Raw genomic sequence first — 16,859 nt, 5'->3', positions numbered from 1 at the left:
GAGAAGTCTGAGCAGAAGTGGCAGGGAGCAGGGGCTCTGCATGAGCTCTGCTCCGGAGGCGGGCCTAGTAACAGAGGCCCAGGCCTGCAAGAGGGAGAAGGAAGGAAGAGGAGCGGAGAAGGCTCCAGGAACGAGGAATGAAGGGATCCCAGGGGTGCGGACAGGCGAGTCGCCACCGCACGCCCGAATCCACCTGCGTGGAGGGGTCAGGCCAAAGGGGGAGACCGGTCCCCGAACTAGTGGAGGCAGGAAACGACCCTCAGCTAGAAACCGGAGGCTCTGACATTTTATGTGGCGCAGCCCCTTGCTCCACCCGCTAGGAAGGCACCACATAGGGTCAGGGAAACTGGCGCCAAGTTTACCAAGAGGAGGCCCGAGGCAGCCGGACAGAAGTGTTGGTAAGAAAGGCCAGACAAAGGACACACAAAGGGGGTCCTGTGAAGCGCTCCAAAGTTATCTGGGAGTTGTCTGAGCCCCTCACCTGGTGAGCACAGTACGACGTGGGCAGCCGTTACCTGCAGACGTGGTCTGGATAATAAGAACTGTGAGTAAAGGCCCTGAACTGCATCACTGACTCCGTGTCGTTACTGCTGCTGCCCTGCACCATCACCCCCATCCTCCGCATACACTGCCCTGAGGCTATACTCCTCCCGTGGGGAGTTATGCTACGCTCTGCTGCACCCACAACACCAGCCTTAGCGGTCTGCCCTGTAGCGGCGGTTCACTCTGACCGCAATCCACGGGTGGCGTAGTCGGACATTTAAACATCAAAACCACATAAATAGTTCCGCCACTGGTTTGACCGCCCTGAGCCACGGAACCGGATCGCCGCCACGAAGACTACAACCACCAGCATCCACCAAAAAGGGTCCGGCTCCGGGTGTCCCAAGGCCCAGGGGGTGCGTCAGAACATTTTCATCACCTTTCACAATCACCAATGGGACAAGGCAGGGATGTCCTCTGTCCCCTCTCTTATACATCCTAGTGACGGAGCACCTGCTCTCATCAATTCGCCATAACCCCAATATTAGGTGGATTGAGGTGGGAGGCACCGAGTACAAGTGCTCTCTATTTGCTGATGATGTCCTAGTATATATCACTCAATCACATATATCCATCCCTGCTGTTATGGCTGAAATAGATCACTTTGTTACATGGTAAAATTTTAAAATCAATGCAGCGAAGTCTGAGGCCCTCGATGTCTCCCTCCCTAAATCCATATAGGATTCCATCCAGTCCAACTTTCCCTTTGCCTGGCCCTCACAGGGTATCAAATACTTAGGAATTCCTATTCATAGAGACCTCTCCCATCTATGTTATCTTAATTTTGGGCCCTTTATTGAACAATTCCATACAGACCACGGTTGGCAAGTTAGAACTGTAAGATTCACTACGTGAACCACTGGTGTTTTGTGGAAAAGCACATGTACACCGCGTTCCAAATTATTATGCAAAAAGTGTTTAGGAGTGATAAGGGAAGAATTTGTTTGTTTGTCAGTTAAACTCATTGATGGTGATGTGTGTCAGGGCTCTTTATATCACTGTAAGCAATTGCAGACACCTGTGCTAATTAGTTTGGCAGGTGTGTCCAATGAAAGGCAAGACTACTTAAGAAGGCTCTCTCACATTATTAAGCAGCCTACATTTTCTGCCAAAATGGGAAAGAAAAAGGATGTGTCGGCTGCTGAGAAGCAACAAATTGTGGAGTGTTTAGGTCAAGGCATGACTACAATCAACATTGTGCGATGATCAGGATGAAGTGTCTTGGCAATCAAGAAGTATGTAGCTGATTCACAGTACACACGTGTGCGTGCTGATAAGGGCAAATTGAGGACTCTTTCCTACAGGCAATTACGTCAGGTTGAAACAGCAGCGGCAAAAAAGCCTTGTCATAGCAGCAGACAAGTTTTTGAAGCTGCTTGTGCCTCCAACGTCCCCCGAACAACAAGATGCAGGGTCCTTCAGAGGTTTGCAGCTGTGCATATGCCATCCTGTCGACCTCCTCTATCCACTTCACACAAGCAGAAACGGCTCCAGTGGGCCAAACATTACATGAAGACTGATTTCAAAACTGTTTTGTTCACGGATGAGTGCCGTGCAGCGCTCGATGGTCCAGATGAATGGAGTGGAGGATGGCTGGTTGATGGACACCCCACGCAAACACGGCTACAGCGCCAACAAGGAGGAGGTGGAGTAATGTTTTGGGCTGGAATCATGGGGAGAGAGATTGTCGGCCCCTTTAGGATCCCTGAAGGCGCTAAAGATGAACTCCATAATGTATGTGGATTTTCTCAAACAGCACTTCCTGCCATGGTTCAAGAAGAAGAACCGTGTATTTCACAGCAAGATCATTTTTCTGCATGATAATGCACCATCTCATGCTGCACATAAAACATCTGCATCTCTGGCTGATATGGGCATAAAAGGGGACAAACTTATGGTGTGACCCCCATGCTCCCCTGACCTCTACCCCATTCAGAACCTTTGGAGCATCATTAAAAGGAGTGTCTATGATGGCGGGAGGCAGTTCACATCTAAGCAACAGCTCTGGGAGGGTATTCTGTCCTCATGCAAAACAATTGAAGCAGAAACCATCCAAAACCTGACAAATTCAATGGACGAGAGAGTTCAGAAGCTCCTTTCGAACAAGGGGTCCTATGTGAAAATGTAACATCACCTAGAATAAAGTTTTGAGTTGAAAACTGTTTGATTTCAGTTTCTAACAACCTGCTAATGCTTATAATTTCAAAAATGACCATTTTTTTGGTCTTTATTAAAATGAAAAGGTTGATCGAAAAGTTTGGGGGATCTAAGAGTGTGGCAACCCAGTAGTCATGATTACTTCGAATTCTGACAATATGAGGGTCATGCTGCAGGTAGTGCAGCAAGAAGGCACTTATGTGTCTTGCGCATCTCGGAGCCCCAAAATTATTTTCCGGGCTAGATGCAGCTAAAAATTATTTTTAATTTTAAATCTGGTGAAGCTTATTATAGATGGCCTAATAGGATCAGTGCTGCACACTGCTACAAAGCCCAAATTATTTTCCAGTCAAGATACAGATAAACATGATTAGTAATTTGAAAGCTTAAAATGGTTGGTAGGGTGATTTTAACCAATCATCAAGCTTTTACTCTCCCCAGGATGACACAGGGGTAGAAAAGTCGTTTCGGATCCATGATTTGTTCATCTTTATGAACGTGAGTCTGTCTACATTATCAGTGGAGAGCCGCGTGCGCTTATCTGTCAGCACACCACCAGCAGCGCTGAACACACGTTCAGACAGAACGCTGGCTGCGGGGCATGACAAGATCTCCAAGGCGTAAGTGGCTAGCTCCGGCCATTTATCCAGATTGGAAGCCCAAAAAGAGCAAGGGTCCAGTGACACAGTCGTGGCTTCAATGTTTACTTGGAGATACTCCTGTACCATCGTCTCTAGGCGTTGACTATGTGTCAGACTTCTTGTCTCCTGTGGCCTTGCAAAGGATGGGCTAAAAAAGTGGTGAAATGATTCCGCAAAATTGATGTTACCAGCAGATACTGTGGTTCTGTTACGGTTTGAGTGCTGAACACTTGACGGTCCCACGGTTGGCAAGTTGGAACTGTGAGATTCACTACGTGCACCACTGGTATTTTGTGGAAAAGCACATGTAAGATTCTGCAACAGTCTCTGCTGATACTCCTGCATGCGTGCATCCCTTTCTATGGCAGGAATAATTTCTGCAAATTTACTTTTGTACCGGGGATCTAACAGTGTGGCAACCCAGTAGTCAGGATTATTTCTAATTCTCACAATTCGAGGGTCATGTTGCAGGTAGTGCAGCAAGAAGGCACTCATGTGTGTTGCGCATCCAGGAGCACCAAGTCCCTGTTGTGTTGGTGGCGAGGTAGCAATCATGCTTCCTTCCTCTGTCCTCTCCCCCCAACCTCGCACAACAGAAATGTGATCAAGGTCTCCCTCATCTGATGAGTCTTCCATCAGTTCGTCCTCCACTTCTTCCTGGGCTCCTGCACCTTCCTCACTAGTTTGGCTGCTACCATGCGCCCTGGTAAAATCATCTCCCCCACCCTCACATGCCTGCCGCCTTGGTGCTGCCGACCGTCTGGACCTTGCAGATGTTAGCCCTTCCACATACAACTCCTCCTCCTCTACTTCCTCCACCTCCTCTTGTGCCACCACCTGACTCCGAATTCTGTTTAACATGTGCTCCAGCATGTAAATCACCGGAATAGTCATGCTGATAATGGCATCGTCAGCACTAAACATCTTCGTCGCCATTTCAAAACTGTGCAGAAGGGTGCATAGGTCCCTGATCTGAGACCACTCCTCCAGCGTGATTTGCCCCACCTCTGAATCTCGTTGACCCAGGCTATACGTCAGAACGTATTGCACCAGGGCTTGTCGGTGCTGCCACAGTCGCTGCAACATGTGCAGAGTTGAATTCCACCGGGTAGGCACATCGCATTTTAGCCGGTGAAGTGGCAGGCCCAAAGACTTCTGTAGAGATGTAAGTCGCTGAGCTGCGGGATGCGAACGGCGGAAGTGAGCACACAGCGACCGTGCCCTCTGCAGAAGGCCATCTAGTCTGGGATAGTGGGCTAAAAATTGCTGGACAACCAGGTTCAACACGTGAGCCATACAAGGCACGTGTGTGACATTGCCCCGGCGAAGGGCCGCACCCAGGTTTGCAGCATTGTCGCACACGGCCTTCCCTGGTTTCAGGTCCAGTGGAGACAACCATTCATGAAATTGGTTCTCCAGAGCTGACCACAACTCCTCAGCTGTGTGACTCACATTTCCCAGACATTTCAATGTAAAAACCGCCTGATGACGTTGAGCCCTACTGCCAGCATAGTAAGGAGGTGTGCAGGATCCCTTCTGCGCAGTTAGAAAGCTTGTGGCATGACCAGACAGCCTTTGGGTGCAGGTGGAAGACCGAGAGGAGGTTGAGGAGGCAGAAGCAGTGGAGGAAAAATGACATAAAGAGGATTGACGCACAACTCGTGGGGACGGCAAGACTTGGACAGCAGCCCCTTGTCCTGCTGTCACCATAGTTACACAGTGCCCAGTCAGCGACATGTAACGCCCCTGTCCATGCCTACTCGTCCAAGTGTCTGTGGTGAAATGCACCCTGTCACACACAGAGTTTCTCAAAGAAGCGGTGATGTTGTGTGCGACATGCTGGTGGAGCGCAGGCACACCTTTCTTTGAGAAGTAGTGCCGACTGGGCATCTGGTACTGGGGCACTGCGACGGACATAAGGTCTCGAAAATCCTCTGTGTCCACCAGGCGGAAAGGCAGCATTTCTGTAGCCAAGAGCTTGCAGATGGTGAAATTCAACCTCTTAGCTTTCTCATGGCTAGGAGGAAATGGTCTTTTACTTGTCCACATCTGAGGGACCGAGGGCTGGCTATTGTGCTTAGACGGGGTTGATAAGGGTGTCCCCGGCAAACTGCCGGTCTGTGAGGAAGATGCAGGCGGACATGTTAGGTTGCCTTGATCCAAAGGTGGTGCTATCGATGTCGGACAGCGCTCAAGACCAGCTGGTGTTACCACCTCCAAAGAAAATGATGACCTGCCAATCACGCTGGCTGTTGCGGGTAAAGAGGTGGCAGGTCTGCGCCCCAAAACAGGTGTGACTGCTGTCCCCCCAGTCACAGAGGATGAAGAGGCCGCGGATGCACAAGATATGGCAGACGGTGGTTGGCCCGGCCGGCTAGACCGCATTGCAGCACACTGAGCTTCCCACTGCAACTTATGCTTCATGTCCATGTGCCGGTTCATGCATGAAGTACTCAAACTATGTATTTTTTGGCCTCTACTTAGCTTTTGCTGACAAATGTTACAGATAACACGAGTTGGGTCATCTTTATCGATCTGAAAAAATGCCCAGGCTATGCAAGGCTTAGCACCCATGCGACCTGAAGAGCCACCACGACTTGTGGTGAGAGGCAGAGTTGTGTTTGAGGATGCAGTTGTTGACGTGCTTCCAGTACTACGTCTCTGTCCAGGAAGGCGCAACCTGACCTCGTCGTCACTAACATCTTCCTCCACCTCCTCTGCTGACCTCATCTCTTGGCTGACTGTGGGTTGACAGTAAGTGGGATCTCCGACCTCATCATCATCACCCTGTGCGTTATCACACCCGTCGTCCTCAGAGCCAACCTGTTCCTGCCCTGACAAAAAACTAAAGTTGTCGCTCCAATCAGGTATTTGAGTCTTATCATCGTCTTCCTCATTGTCTCCACCAACAGGAGTTACAGTTTGGGAATGAGGGTCTACATTATGGTCAGAACCTTCTGCGTCTGGTCCTGGATCCGACTCATAAAGATTCTGGGCATCAGTCCAGATCATTTCCTCGTCTGGATTCACAGAAGCGCTGGGGTCGACCTCTGATTCCCAGGCTATAGTATGAGTAAACAGCTCTGCAGACTCAACCATCTGTTCTACCTCATACTCAGACGGGCAGCTGGAGATTTGGGAGCTGTGAGGAAGCAAGTGCGATTTGGGTGACACCTTTGAGGACTGGAGTATTTGTGATGTTGAAGTTGATGTGGAGGAGAGCCCACTTAAAGGAGCACTTGATATCCGTTGAAGCACCTGCTGTTTTTGTGCCTCATCTGGAATTTGTAGCGATTGGCGTGGCCGTAAGAAAGGGATCTTATCACATTGTCCGCTAAAAGAAGTAGACATTTTAGTTTGGCTGGAAGATGGTCTTTCTTCTGCACCTACCCCACGGACACAACCTTTTTTCCCCTTCCCAACACGCCTATTCCCCTTTCCACCAGCAGCAGGCCTTTTTCCACTCATTTTGGTGGTTAACTAATTCACAACTCTGGAGTTGTTTGCACAAAAAAACAATGGATGGTAACCGAGCAGAGCTGAGTGGCCAAACTGTGGTATTAGGCCAAAACTATTGGCTGGGTTAGATGCAGAAAAAAATTATTTTTAATTTGCAACCTGATGGAGGTCAGTATAGATGGACTAATAGACCAAGTCCCACACACCGCTAGAAGCCCAAATATTTTTTCAGAGCTAGATGCAGAAAATTTTTTTATTCAATTTGCAACCTGATGGAGGTCAGTATAGATGGACTAATAGACCAAGTCCCACACACTGCTAGAAGCCCAAATATTTTTTCAGAGCTAGATGCAGAAAAAAATTATTTTTAATTTGCAACCTGATGGAGGTCAGTATAGATGGACTAATAGACCAAGTCCCACACACTGCTAGAAGCCCAAATATTTTTTCAGAGCTAGATGCAGAAAAAAATTATTTTTAATTTGCAACCTGATGGAGGTCAGTATAGATGGACTAATAGACCAAGTCCCACACACCGCTAGAAGCCCAAATATTTTTTCAGAGCTAGATGCAGAAAAAAATTATATTCAATTTGCAACCTGCTGGAGGTCAGTATAGAAGGACTAATAGAACAAGTCCCACACACTGCTAGAAGCCCAAATATTTTTTCAGAGCTAAATGAAGAAAAAAATTATTTTTAATTTGCAACCTGATGGAGGTCAGTATAGATGGACTAATAGACCAAGTCCCACACACTGCTAGAAGCCCAAATATTTTTTCAGAGCTAGATGCAGAAAAAAATTATTTTTAATTTGCAACCTGATGGAGGTCAGTATAGATGGACTAATAGACCAAGTCCCACACACCGCTAGAAGCCCAAATATTTTTTCAGAGCTAGATGCAGAAAAAAATTATATTCAATTTGCAACCTGCTGGACGTCAGTATAGAAGGACTAATAGAACAAGTCCCACACACTGCTAGAAGCCCAAGTATTTTTTCAGAGCTAAATGAAGAAAAAAATTATTTTTAATTTGCAACCTGATGGAGGTCAGTATAGATGGACTAATAGACCAAGTCCCACACACTGCTAGAAGCCCAAATATTTTTTCTGAGCTAGATGCAGAAAAAAATTATTTTTAATTTGCAACCTGATGGAGGTCAGTATAGATGGACTAATAGACCAAGTCCCACACACCGCTAGAAGCCCAAATATTTTTTCAGAGCTAGATGCAGAAAATTTTTTTATTCAATTTGCAACCTGATGGAGGTCAGTATAGATGGACTAATAGACCAAGTCCCACACACTGCTAGAAGCCCAAATATTTTTTCAGAGCTAGATGCAGAAAAAAATTATTTTTAATTTGCAACCTGATGGAGGTCAGTATAGATGGACTAATAGACCAAGTCCCACACACTGCTAGAAGCCCAAATATTTTTTCAGAGCTAGATGCAGAAAAAAATTATTTTTAATTTGCAACCTGATGGAGGTCAGTATAGATGGACTAATAGAACAAGTCCCACACGCTGCTAGAAGCCCAAATATTTTTTCAGAGATAAATGAAGAAAAAAATTATTTTTAATTTGCAACCTGATGGAGGTCAGTATAGATGGACTAATAGACCAAGTCCCACACACTGCTAGAAGCCCAAATATTTTTTCAGAGCTAGATGCAGAAAAAAATTATTTTTAATTTGCAACCTGATGGAGGTCAGTATAGATGGACTAATAGACCAAGTCCCACACACTGCTAGAAGCCCAAATATTTTTTCAGAGCTAGATGCAGAAAAAAATTATATTCAGTTTGCAACCTGATGGAGGTCAGTATAGATGGACTAATAGAATGATGCTATGCCCAAAAGATTTTACTTCACTAGGTGCAGTAAAAAAATTGGTATTCTATACACAGGTGGTATATCTTGCAACACAGATAGGCTACTCCACTGACTAACACACTCTGCAATAGGCCAAAAAGGATTAGCTTTGCTAGATTCAGCCAAATGCTGTGAAAAAAACTTGCACAGCACTGGCACAGACCTGCCTGGCAAAAACTGATAGGAACTGATGTAACCTAGTCCTGAAAAGGACTCCAATTACAATTAGTCTTTACTCCCACAATCTATCTATTTAAGAGCACAGACCTGCCTGATAAAAGTCGTAGGAAATGCTGTAACCTAGTCCTTAAAAAGACTGCAATCACAACTATTCCCTACTCCCAAGCTATCTGTATATTTGTGCGAAAATTGGCTTGAAATTAACAAGGTATAGCGCACACAGCAACAGCGGTGCCGTCTAACACGCAGCTGCAGCAGTGAGAAAATGGTGGCGACGGGGAAAATGGCTTGGTCTTATAGGGCAAGGACATGTGACATACACTGCCAATCACACATGCCCTTGCTTGTGTGAAAAAAAGCACTTCGCTCCGTGTGTGCGCTGCTGATAGGCTGACAGATTGCACCTCCCCACTGCAAATGCGGGAAAGAGAAAAAATAATGGAGATCTTCATTGTTCCTGCAGAGATCCATCCCCTGCCCCTCCCCCCGCCCCGCTGTACACTCAAACTGCGTATTAACATTAATTTTCATCATTACTGAGAAAAAATCCAGTTATGATTTTGGTGCACGAACAGTTATCGAACATAACCTCGAACAGCCGAATTTTTCTCAAATTGTTCGTGTTCGCCGAACGGCTCGAACACCGCCCAAAACAGCTCGAATTTGAGATTGGCGAACAGTTCGAGTAGAACAACGCTCATCTCTAGTCTTTATGCCAAAAATGCTTATTTCCTGGACAACCCCTTTAGGCACTAAGTATCCAATTCATCATTGCTGTTTCTCCAGTTTTTTGGAGTTGTTTGCTCCTTTTTAGTGGCTTTACTATTTTGACCTTATTGTCTATACATTTTTCATTATTATATAAATGGTGTTTATTTTTTAAGTCTTTTTTTTATTTTTCCTCAATACTTTTGCTCATTCAGATGATTTAGATTCAGCATTTTTTTGCTGCCTGGAGTACGGTTCTGGATGAATTTTCAATTTTGTGCATTTTCATGACTTTTTCAAAGCAATTGCGACATTTGGTGCTGAAAAGTTGCAAAAACTGACAAAAATATAGAGCTTTTTTGATTTTTTTGTAATGAATTTGTGAACCTCATGCGCCACTTTGAAGAATTCATGGCAAAAAACGTCAGCAAATACCACAAGCCAAAAAAAAAGTATCGTCAATAAATCTCAAATGATGAATCCGGTGCTAAGTCTTCTTCAGTAATGAGAAAAGGATCACGAACACTTCAGTATGTCATTGTGTTAAAAGTTTAATGCCAGTCAACACCCACATGCGGGATATTCAGTTTGGCTGATATGCCATATAATTGACGCCATTGGTTTGGTGATATTATCAAAAGTACAGCAAGGACCCCAGTAAGGGACACAGTGCTGGAATCTTTGTCTTTTTATGCTGAACTTACATTGGGAAATAATTCCCTCAGATTGAGAATAACCCTTTTGACAGATTCCCTTTGAAGAGTCAAAAAACCTCTAAAAGTTTTTTTAATATTTTTTTAGGCACATTGGTGGGGATTCAGGTCCTGAGACCCCCACCAATCGCTCAAAAGAGGGCTCAGATATGTGCAGCTGATGATACAGGAGAGCAGAGCTCCTGCCTGAGCGAGTGCACACAAAGTGAAGTATGCATACAATAGAAATTCATATGCTTTCTATAGTATCCATACTCCCCTATGTCTTGCTTGGGCACGAGATGCACGCTCCTCTCCTCATCAGCTGCACTCTTTTTTGTCATCTGTTAACTGTCAGAACAAGGCCTAAGTAGTGAGAATTAGCTTTGATGGCTGCTATGTGATCAGAGAGATGAAAGGGCCTGCCAAACAGAAAATCCACAACAGTAGAAATAAATTGTGGCACTCACACCAAAACTTTTATTCATATACCGGACAGAACATAAAGAAGAAAAAGTGACTTCCATTTCACACTATCTAGCGCTTCATTCAGGCTTAAAGGATTATTCTCGTGTTATTAAATTGCTTTTGTTAGTTAGACAGCATGAAACTAAGAAAGCTTGCAATTGTTTTGTTATTTTATCTACTGCATTTCTACTGCTATCAGAGCTTTTTTCTTACATAGTGTACAGCTTGTTTCCAAGAAGCACAGCCACCAGAGCCTGGCGGAGTGTGCGCAGTAGTTAAGTTACATTCTAGGAGACGAGTTAACTCTTAATATCCCAACCACCTCTCTCCAGCCCATTGATTTTTATACAACAGTTAGCTCAAGGAGGAATACCTGCCTCTCCAGAAACATAAAAAGATTGCAGAGGTGTGAGCTGCTGAATAGACAGGTTGAGCTTACCCCTTCAAGTTAGCAAGCTTGAAACGGATGTTGAGCGGTAAGAGTCACAGTTTATTCCCACTCTTGCAGATTTACTGTAGAATTATTGACTTTGTGAGCACCACCATAGATTCATGATAGCTGCTTCAAAGTTTATATACCTGCGAAATACTTCATACACCACTATTCACCTCCAATAGACTGACTGTGCTTGTAGTAGTGCCAGTCCAACTTCTTCACTTAGTATTTAGCCTGCCAAACTGAAATGTGAGTTACATTGATTTTTCCAACATTGTGGATAGGTAAAAAATTATTGCTCGGCTCCCCACCATCTATAAAATGGTTATAGGAAGTTTCGCCCCCAGCAGTTCCCCCCCATCATTTCACCCCCAGGAAGATTCGCCCCCACACGTTTCGCCCCGGAACCGGGGCGAACTGGGGGCGATATGTGCGGGGGTGAAATGTGCAGGGGCAAAACATCCTGTGGGCCAAATGCTGGGGACGAAATGTGCGGGGGCGAAATGTACCCGGGGGCGAATTGCTGGGGGCGAACTGCTGGGGGCGAAACATCCAATTCCCCTATAAAACGTAGGCCCCAAATACCTTGTTCCTCCTCACTGCTTCATAGCAATGATGAGAACTTGGAACTTGTGTCGTTCTCTGCATCTGTATTGACTTGTGTGTGTACATGGGGAATAACACTATTTCTGGTCATTATCAGACAGGTATCCTGCTTATAGTAGTTTTTTGCCTGCACTAGAAGCCTCAGCAGTTTCTCCTTTTCATTACCCTTGCTTCTACCCACAGACCATAGAATTTTTAGAATTTTATTGACAGAACATGTAATTTGATTCTTCACTGCAGACAGGTTTTTACACAGATTTGAGCATTTTTTTGAAAGTGAATTATATCAGTGCAGAATGACTTCACTAATTCACTAATACTGTTGATTCCTGGAAAAATAAATAAAAGTGTAGTTACTATCTGTGTGTCCTGGTCTGGGTGTGGACCACAATGCACGGACTGCCCTCGGGTTTCCTGACCCAAACCCGATAGCCTAATATCTACCATGCATTGGATGGATCCCAACAAACGGATGTGTGAATATAGCCTAAGGGCTCATTCACAAGTCCAGTTTTCTTGTATGAGTGCTAACCTTGGTTTTCACGGATAGCACTCGTAAATATGATATTCTATAGGGCTGTTATTTTTTTCATCATACCGAGTGGAAACATATCGGAGATGTGTGTGATTTTGTTCCAAGCGGCAGATCACAATCGTCAATGCAAGTCTATGTTCGTGAAAAAAATTGGACTGCACTCTGATGTCAGTTGAGTGCAGTCTGATTTTTACAGACTGTCAGAAAGGAGAAAGTGGGTAAACTTTTTCTCCACGTACAAGAATAACTGATGGCACTCGGACCACACTCTGATCAAAGTCTGATCAAAATAATCTGTCCGTTTTTTCCCGTACGTGAAAAATATTGGCATGTGAATGAAGCCTAAATCCAGATGAATAATTCAATATTTGCTCGTTAAATAATTTCTTGATTTTGCAGCCTTTTCAACCACAAAACTGTGCGGCCATTGCAATCGGCCATTCTGTCTGCCTTAATCTTATTTTCTTATAGATCGTTAGGTTTGATCGTGAATTGATGCACAAACCCAGCCATTAGTAATGTGGAAGCTTCAGTCCCTGAACTTAATTAATTTCTTTTATGAGCTAATTGAGATTCACAAGTCTGTTCCCAGCTTATCTTTAAATCACATTAGATTTTTGCTGTGCAGTTTAGTTCTCTCATTCACAATTTGGCAATTAATTTCTGATGTAATGATTAAAATAGGACTTGGCACGTAGAAGGCACGACAGACTAATTAACAGCCTCGCAAACTAAGCAAATGCTGTCACTAGTAGCAATCTACATCTTTTTCTATCTGGCCTCGTTCAACAGGGACAAGATTGATTTTTTTAGAAAACGTGAGGAATTCAGCAGTACGGAAAGCTATATACAACATGGATCTGTAATACGACCATGTGCATGACGCCTTAGCGGGGTTCTGTTCATTTGTCTGCATCGCAGAATGGTACCGGAGCTATTTTGGAGTTTGAAATCTAGCAAAGTCTGGCCCCCAAAATGGACAAGACTGGTGCATGCAGCATTTTTTACATTGTTTTTTAGCATGAACAACCATGCACATCGCACGTTTGGAGCAGACTCAGAAGTTGCGCACACTCTATACATCTGGCACCTGAGTCTAACTACTGGGATCTCAGCAGTTTAATCCCTTAGATGCTGCTTCCAATTATGAAAGCTGCATTTTAGAGGTTTAAAATTTGGGGGAGGTATCGCTTTCTACACCCAACAGTCCATCTGCAAAGCAATTATGGAGCACAGGTGGAGTTGTCAATGCAGCTGGAGACCTACTGAAGGCCTCATTGTTTGCTTTGTTTGTCGTGCGATGTACTAGCGATCACAAGTTTAAGTCCCCTAGAGGGACTAATAAAAAGTTTACAAAAAAGAAACCAGAAAACTGAAAAAATCTGTAAAAATATTTTTGTAAAATAGCAAAGTTTATCTCACCACCTTTTCCTGGAATGTAAATAAAATATAATAAAAAAATATAAAAACTAACATGTCTGGTATCTCTGCATATGTAAGTGTCCAAACTAATAAAATGGCACTTGACCTCCCAAAGAATTGAATAAAAAGAGAGAATATAGACCCAAAAATGGTAATAAAAAAAACTTGTGCTATATAAAGCAAGAACCTGGTACAACTCTATTGACAAAGAAATAGGAAAGTATATAACAAAGAGAGCAATCACTGGAGAAGGACATCATAGTCGGAAGAATAGAAGGAACAAGGCGAAGAGGAAGGCCAGCAACCTGATGGCTTCATACCATCAAGATAACAGCTGAGAAGACCTTGATGGATCTAACTAGGCTTGCACAAGATCAATCTTCCTACAGATCGTTCACCCATCAACTCACCATGGCTTGAGATCGAGACGAAGGCCCCTAAATAAATAATAAGACAAGGAAAAATCCAAAGTGAAGAGGGTTCATTGGGACTCTGCCCAAGGGCCCAGAATAAACCTGGAGCCGGCCACTGGCATTACATGCCCTATTTCTAATAACTGTCCATAGATTTACTGACGGTTGATGCCCTGGCCACATTTTAAATTCGCATCATGTGGTGGAATGTTCAAGAATCAACAAAATCCATAAACACTAAGGAATTAAGGAATGAACACAGGTTCAGGTCCCCTACAGGAACCAAAAAATAAAGTGTAAAATAATATATATAAAATAAAAACTATAAAGATTTTAAGCACCCCATATTTTCCCCTTTAAAAATAAACAAAAAAAAACATTCTGTATTGCTGTGTCCACAAAAGTTCGATCCATTAAAATCTAAATTTATTTAAGCCGTATGATAAATTCTGGAAATTGAAAAAAATAAATTAAAACTAATTATCAGTTGTTGCTTCATCACCAACACCAACAATGCAATAAAAAACAATCAACACATTGTACATACACCAAAATGATACCAGTAAAAACTGCAGCTCACTATGCAAAAACACAGGCTATTAGGCCTCATTCAGACGTCATCTTTTCCACGTATATGTCACGGGTGTAACAGACAGTCGCTCTGGAGCCAACTGTAGAAGGTCACTGCACTTGGCATTGCAGACGCCTTCTTGATTCCCTAATCTCTGTAGTATAGTTACATCCTTCTTTCTTTAGGACCCAGCAGCAACCTCCACCTTCTCCTGCTGATTGATACACCCTTGTTGGGTACTTAAATAGTTTCAGTTTCTCCAGAGACTCGCCGGTGATAGTTCCATGTACCTCTGTGTAGGCTTGGAGAACTAGCAGTTGGCTAGTTTCTTCTCTGGTACCCTTGGAGGACAGTTGGCGTCACTCCTCTGGTGTCTGCTCAAGCTAAGTGTATCCTCTTTTTTGTCTACCTTGTTGTCTTTAGTTTGTGGTGGGGCTTGACTTGTGCTCACCCTGTCCCCTCCCTATCTAGGGTCAAGCTCTAGGGACATTCAGCGCTTAAGTTTCTGCTCGGCGATAGGTGTGGAACCTATATAGGGATGATAGGGTAGGCAGGGTGATATTAGATCTGCTTAAGGGTCTCCACTCCCCCTTTCCCTAGTGTTTGGGCTTCCTCCCCCTCTTCCCTTCGTGTTGCACTTAGTCTTTCCCTCACCTTGCATGACAGTATGAGTGCTATCTGTGGTTTTCATTGAGAGCACTCGTACCTATGACAGTCTATGGGGCTGTGCACATGTCCAATTTTTTTTTTACCCGGACCAAGTGGTCTGTGCAAAACCACATATCTGATTTTGATCCAAGCATTGGATAAAAATCAGCAATGCAAGTCTATGGGTCCGTGAAAATATTGGACAACACTCAGATGCCATCTGAGTAAGGTCCGAATTTCATTGACTGTTAGTAGAAGTTGGAGAAACTTTTTTTTTTTCACGTACGAGAAAAGCTGATGCCACTCGGAACAAACTCTGATGAAAATCACTGATGAAGTTTGGTCCTTTTTTCTCGTACGTGAAAAAAACCTGACGTGTGAATGAGGCCTAACACAAGAAAAAAAAGGTACATGCTTTGGAAAATGGTGACAGAACAAATGTTTAAGTTTTACAAATTTGAAAAATTCACCACTTGGATAAAAAAAAGTTTTTTAGTGGCTTAATTAAAAAAAAATATTAAAAAAATCTATCAGTTTGCTATGTTGATAGATAAAAAAAGTTATGGCTCTTGGAAGAAGGGGAAAGAGAAAAAAACAACGGCGCAAAAGGAAACACAGGCCACGGAGGGGACGGATTAAAAAGAAAAAGGGATAATATAAAGTACATGTTGTATACGCTGCATTTTTTATAGCCACGTGGCGCCAGTTCAAGTCTAATTCTGTCATTTTTTAAGGTCTAGCAAATGAATTTGATCCACTCAGTACATATGTTTCCAACGAGGCTGCTTATTAACGTCACTTTATTTCTATTAGGAAATTACCATGTGGCACTGAATATCTGTATTGTGCCCAGATCGGATTCTCTGTCTTCTGCCCTCCGGGCCTTTAAGCCCTCATACTATGAAATATTCTTCTTCATCGTGTCTCTGCGCTGCTCTGATGGGAATCTCCTATTGAAAAATGCATGAATCTTCTTTCCGCCGCGCTAATGTATTCACAATTTTCTCAAGTGCCCGGTCACAGCAACAACCTACTTTCTTTTATTTCCTCCAGGAAGAATTAGGGGAACTATTGCAGCTTGTGAAAGAACAGAAGCTGAAGAACGAGCTGTCAGGCATGCAGAAAAAGAGGACTAGCCATGGAAACACGAAATCCAGCTCCAAACCACATCAGACCAATAGCCTGCAGAGGTACGTCACTTTCTTCCACGTCTGAGATGATGTACACGGCTCTGGGGATGAATTTCTTCACAACATGAAGTTTTAATGCAAAGAAAATGACTTGTTTCCTGTGGTGAAGCAGAGAATAATTGTATGGCACAAAACGGAAGATCTTTAATCTTTAAATATCTAATCCAACCATGAGAATGTGCAGAGATGCTTTGGATCAATGAGGTTGTTTAATTGAGAGCTGCTTAAAGGGGTGTTCCATCCCGAAGCATTGATCATCTATTCACTGGATAGATCGGCGATGGTTGAGCATATGCCCCCTGCTGCTCCATTCACACT

General features: G+C 43.8%; 1 protein-coding gene across 2 annotated transcripts in view; it reads left to right on the top strand.

The window, feature by feature from the left end:
- LOC141264516 (uncharacterized) overlaps positions 1 to 16,859 on the top strand; it is a 232,666-nt gene that overhangs the window by 190,209 nt on the left and 25,598 nt on the right. For both annotated transcript variants that reach the window (XM_073676796.1, XM_073676798.1), the window contains exon 18: positions 16,405 to 16,541. In XM_073676796.1, the coding sequence (XP_073532897.1) occupies positions 16,405 to 16,541 (137 nt within the window). The remainder of the gene's footprint in view (positions 1 to 16,404; positions 16,542 to 16,859) is intronic.

The sequence above is a fragment of the Phyllobates terribilis genome, unplaced genomic scaffold, assembly GCF_046119375.1.
Source record: "Phyllobates terribilis strain yellow unplaced genomic scaffold, ASM4611937v1 Scaffold_4__5_contigs__length_816908805, whole genome shotgun sequence".
Classification (NCBI taxonomy): Eukaryota; Metazoa; Chordata; class Amphibia; order Anura; family Dendrobatidae; genus Phyllobates; species Phyllobates terribilis.
This window is presented reverse-complemented; position numbering and strand designations above follow the sequence as displayed.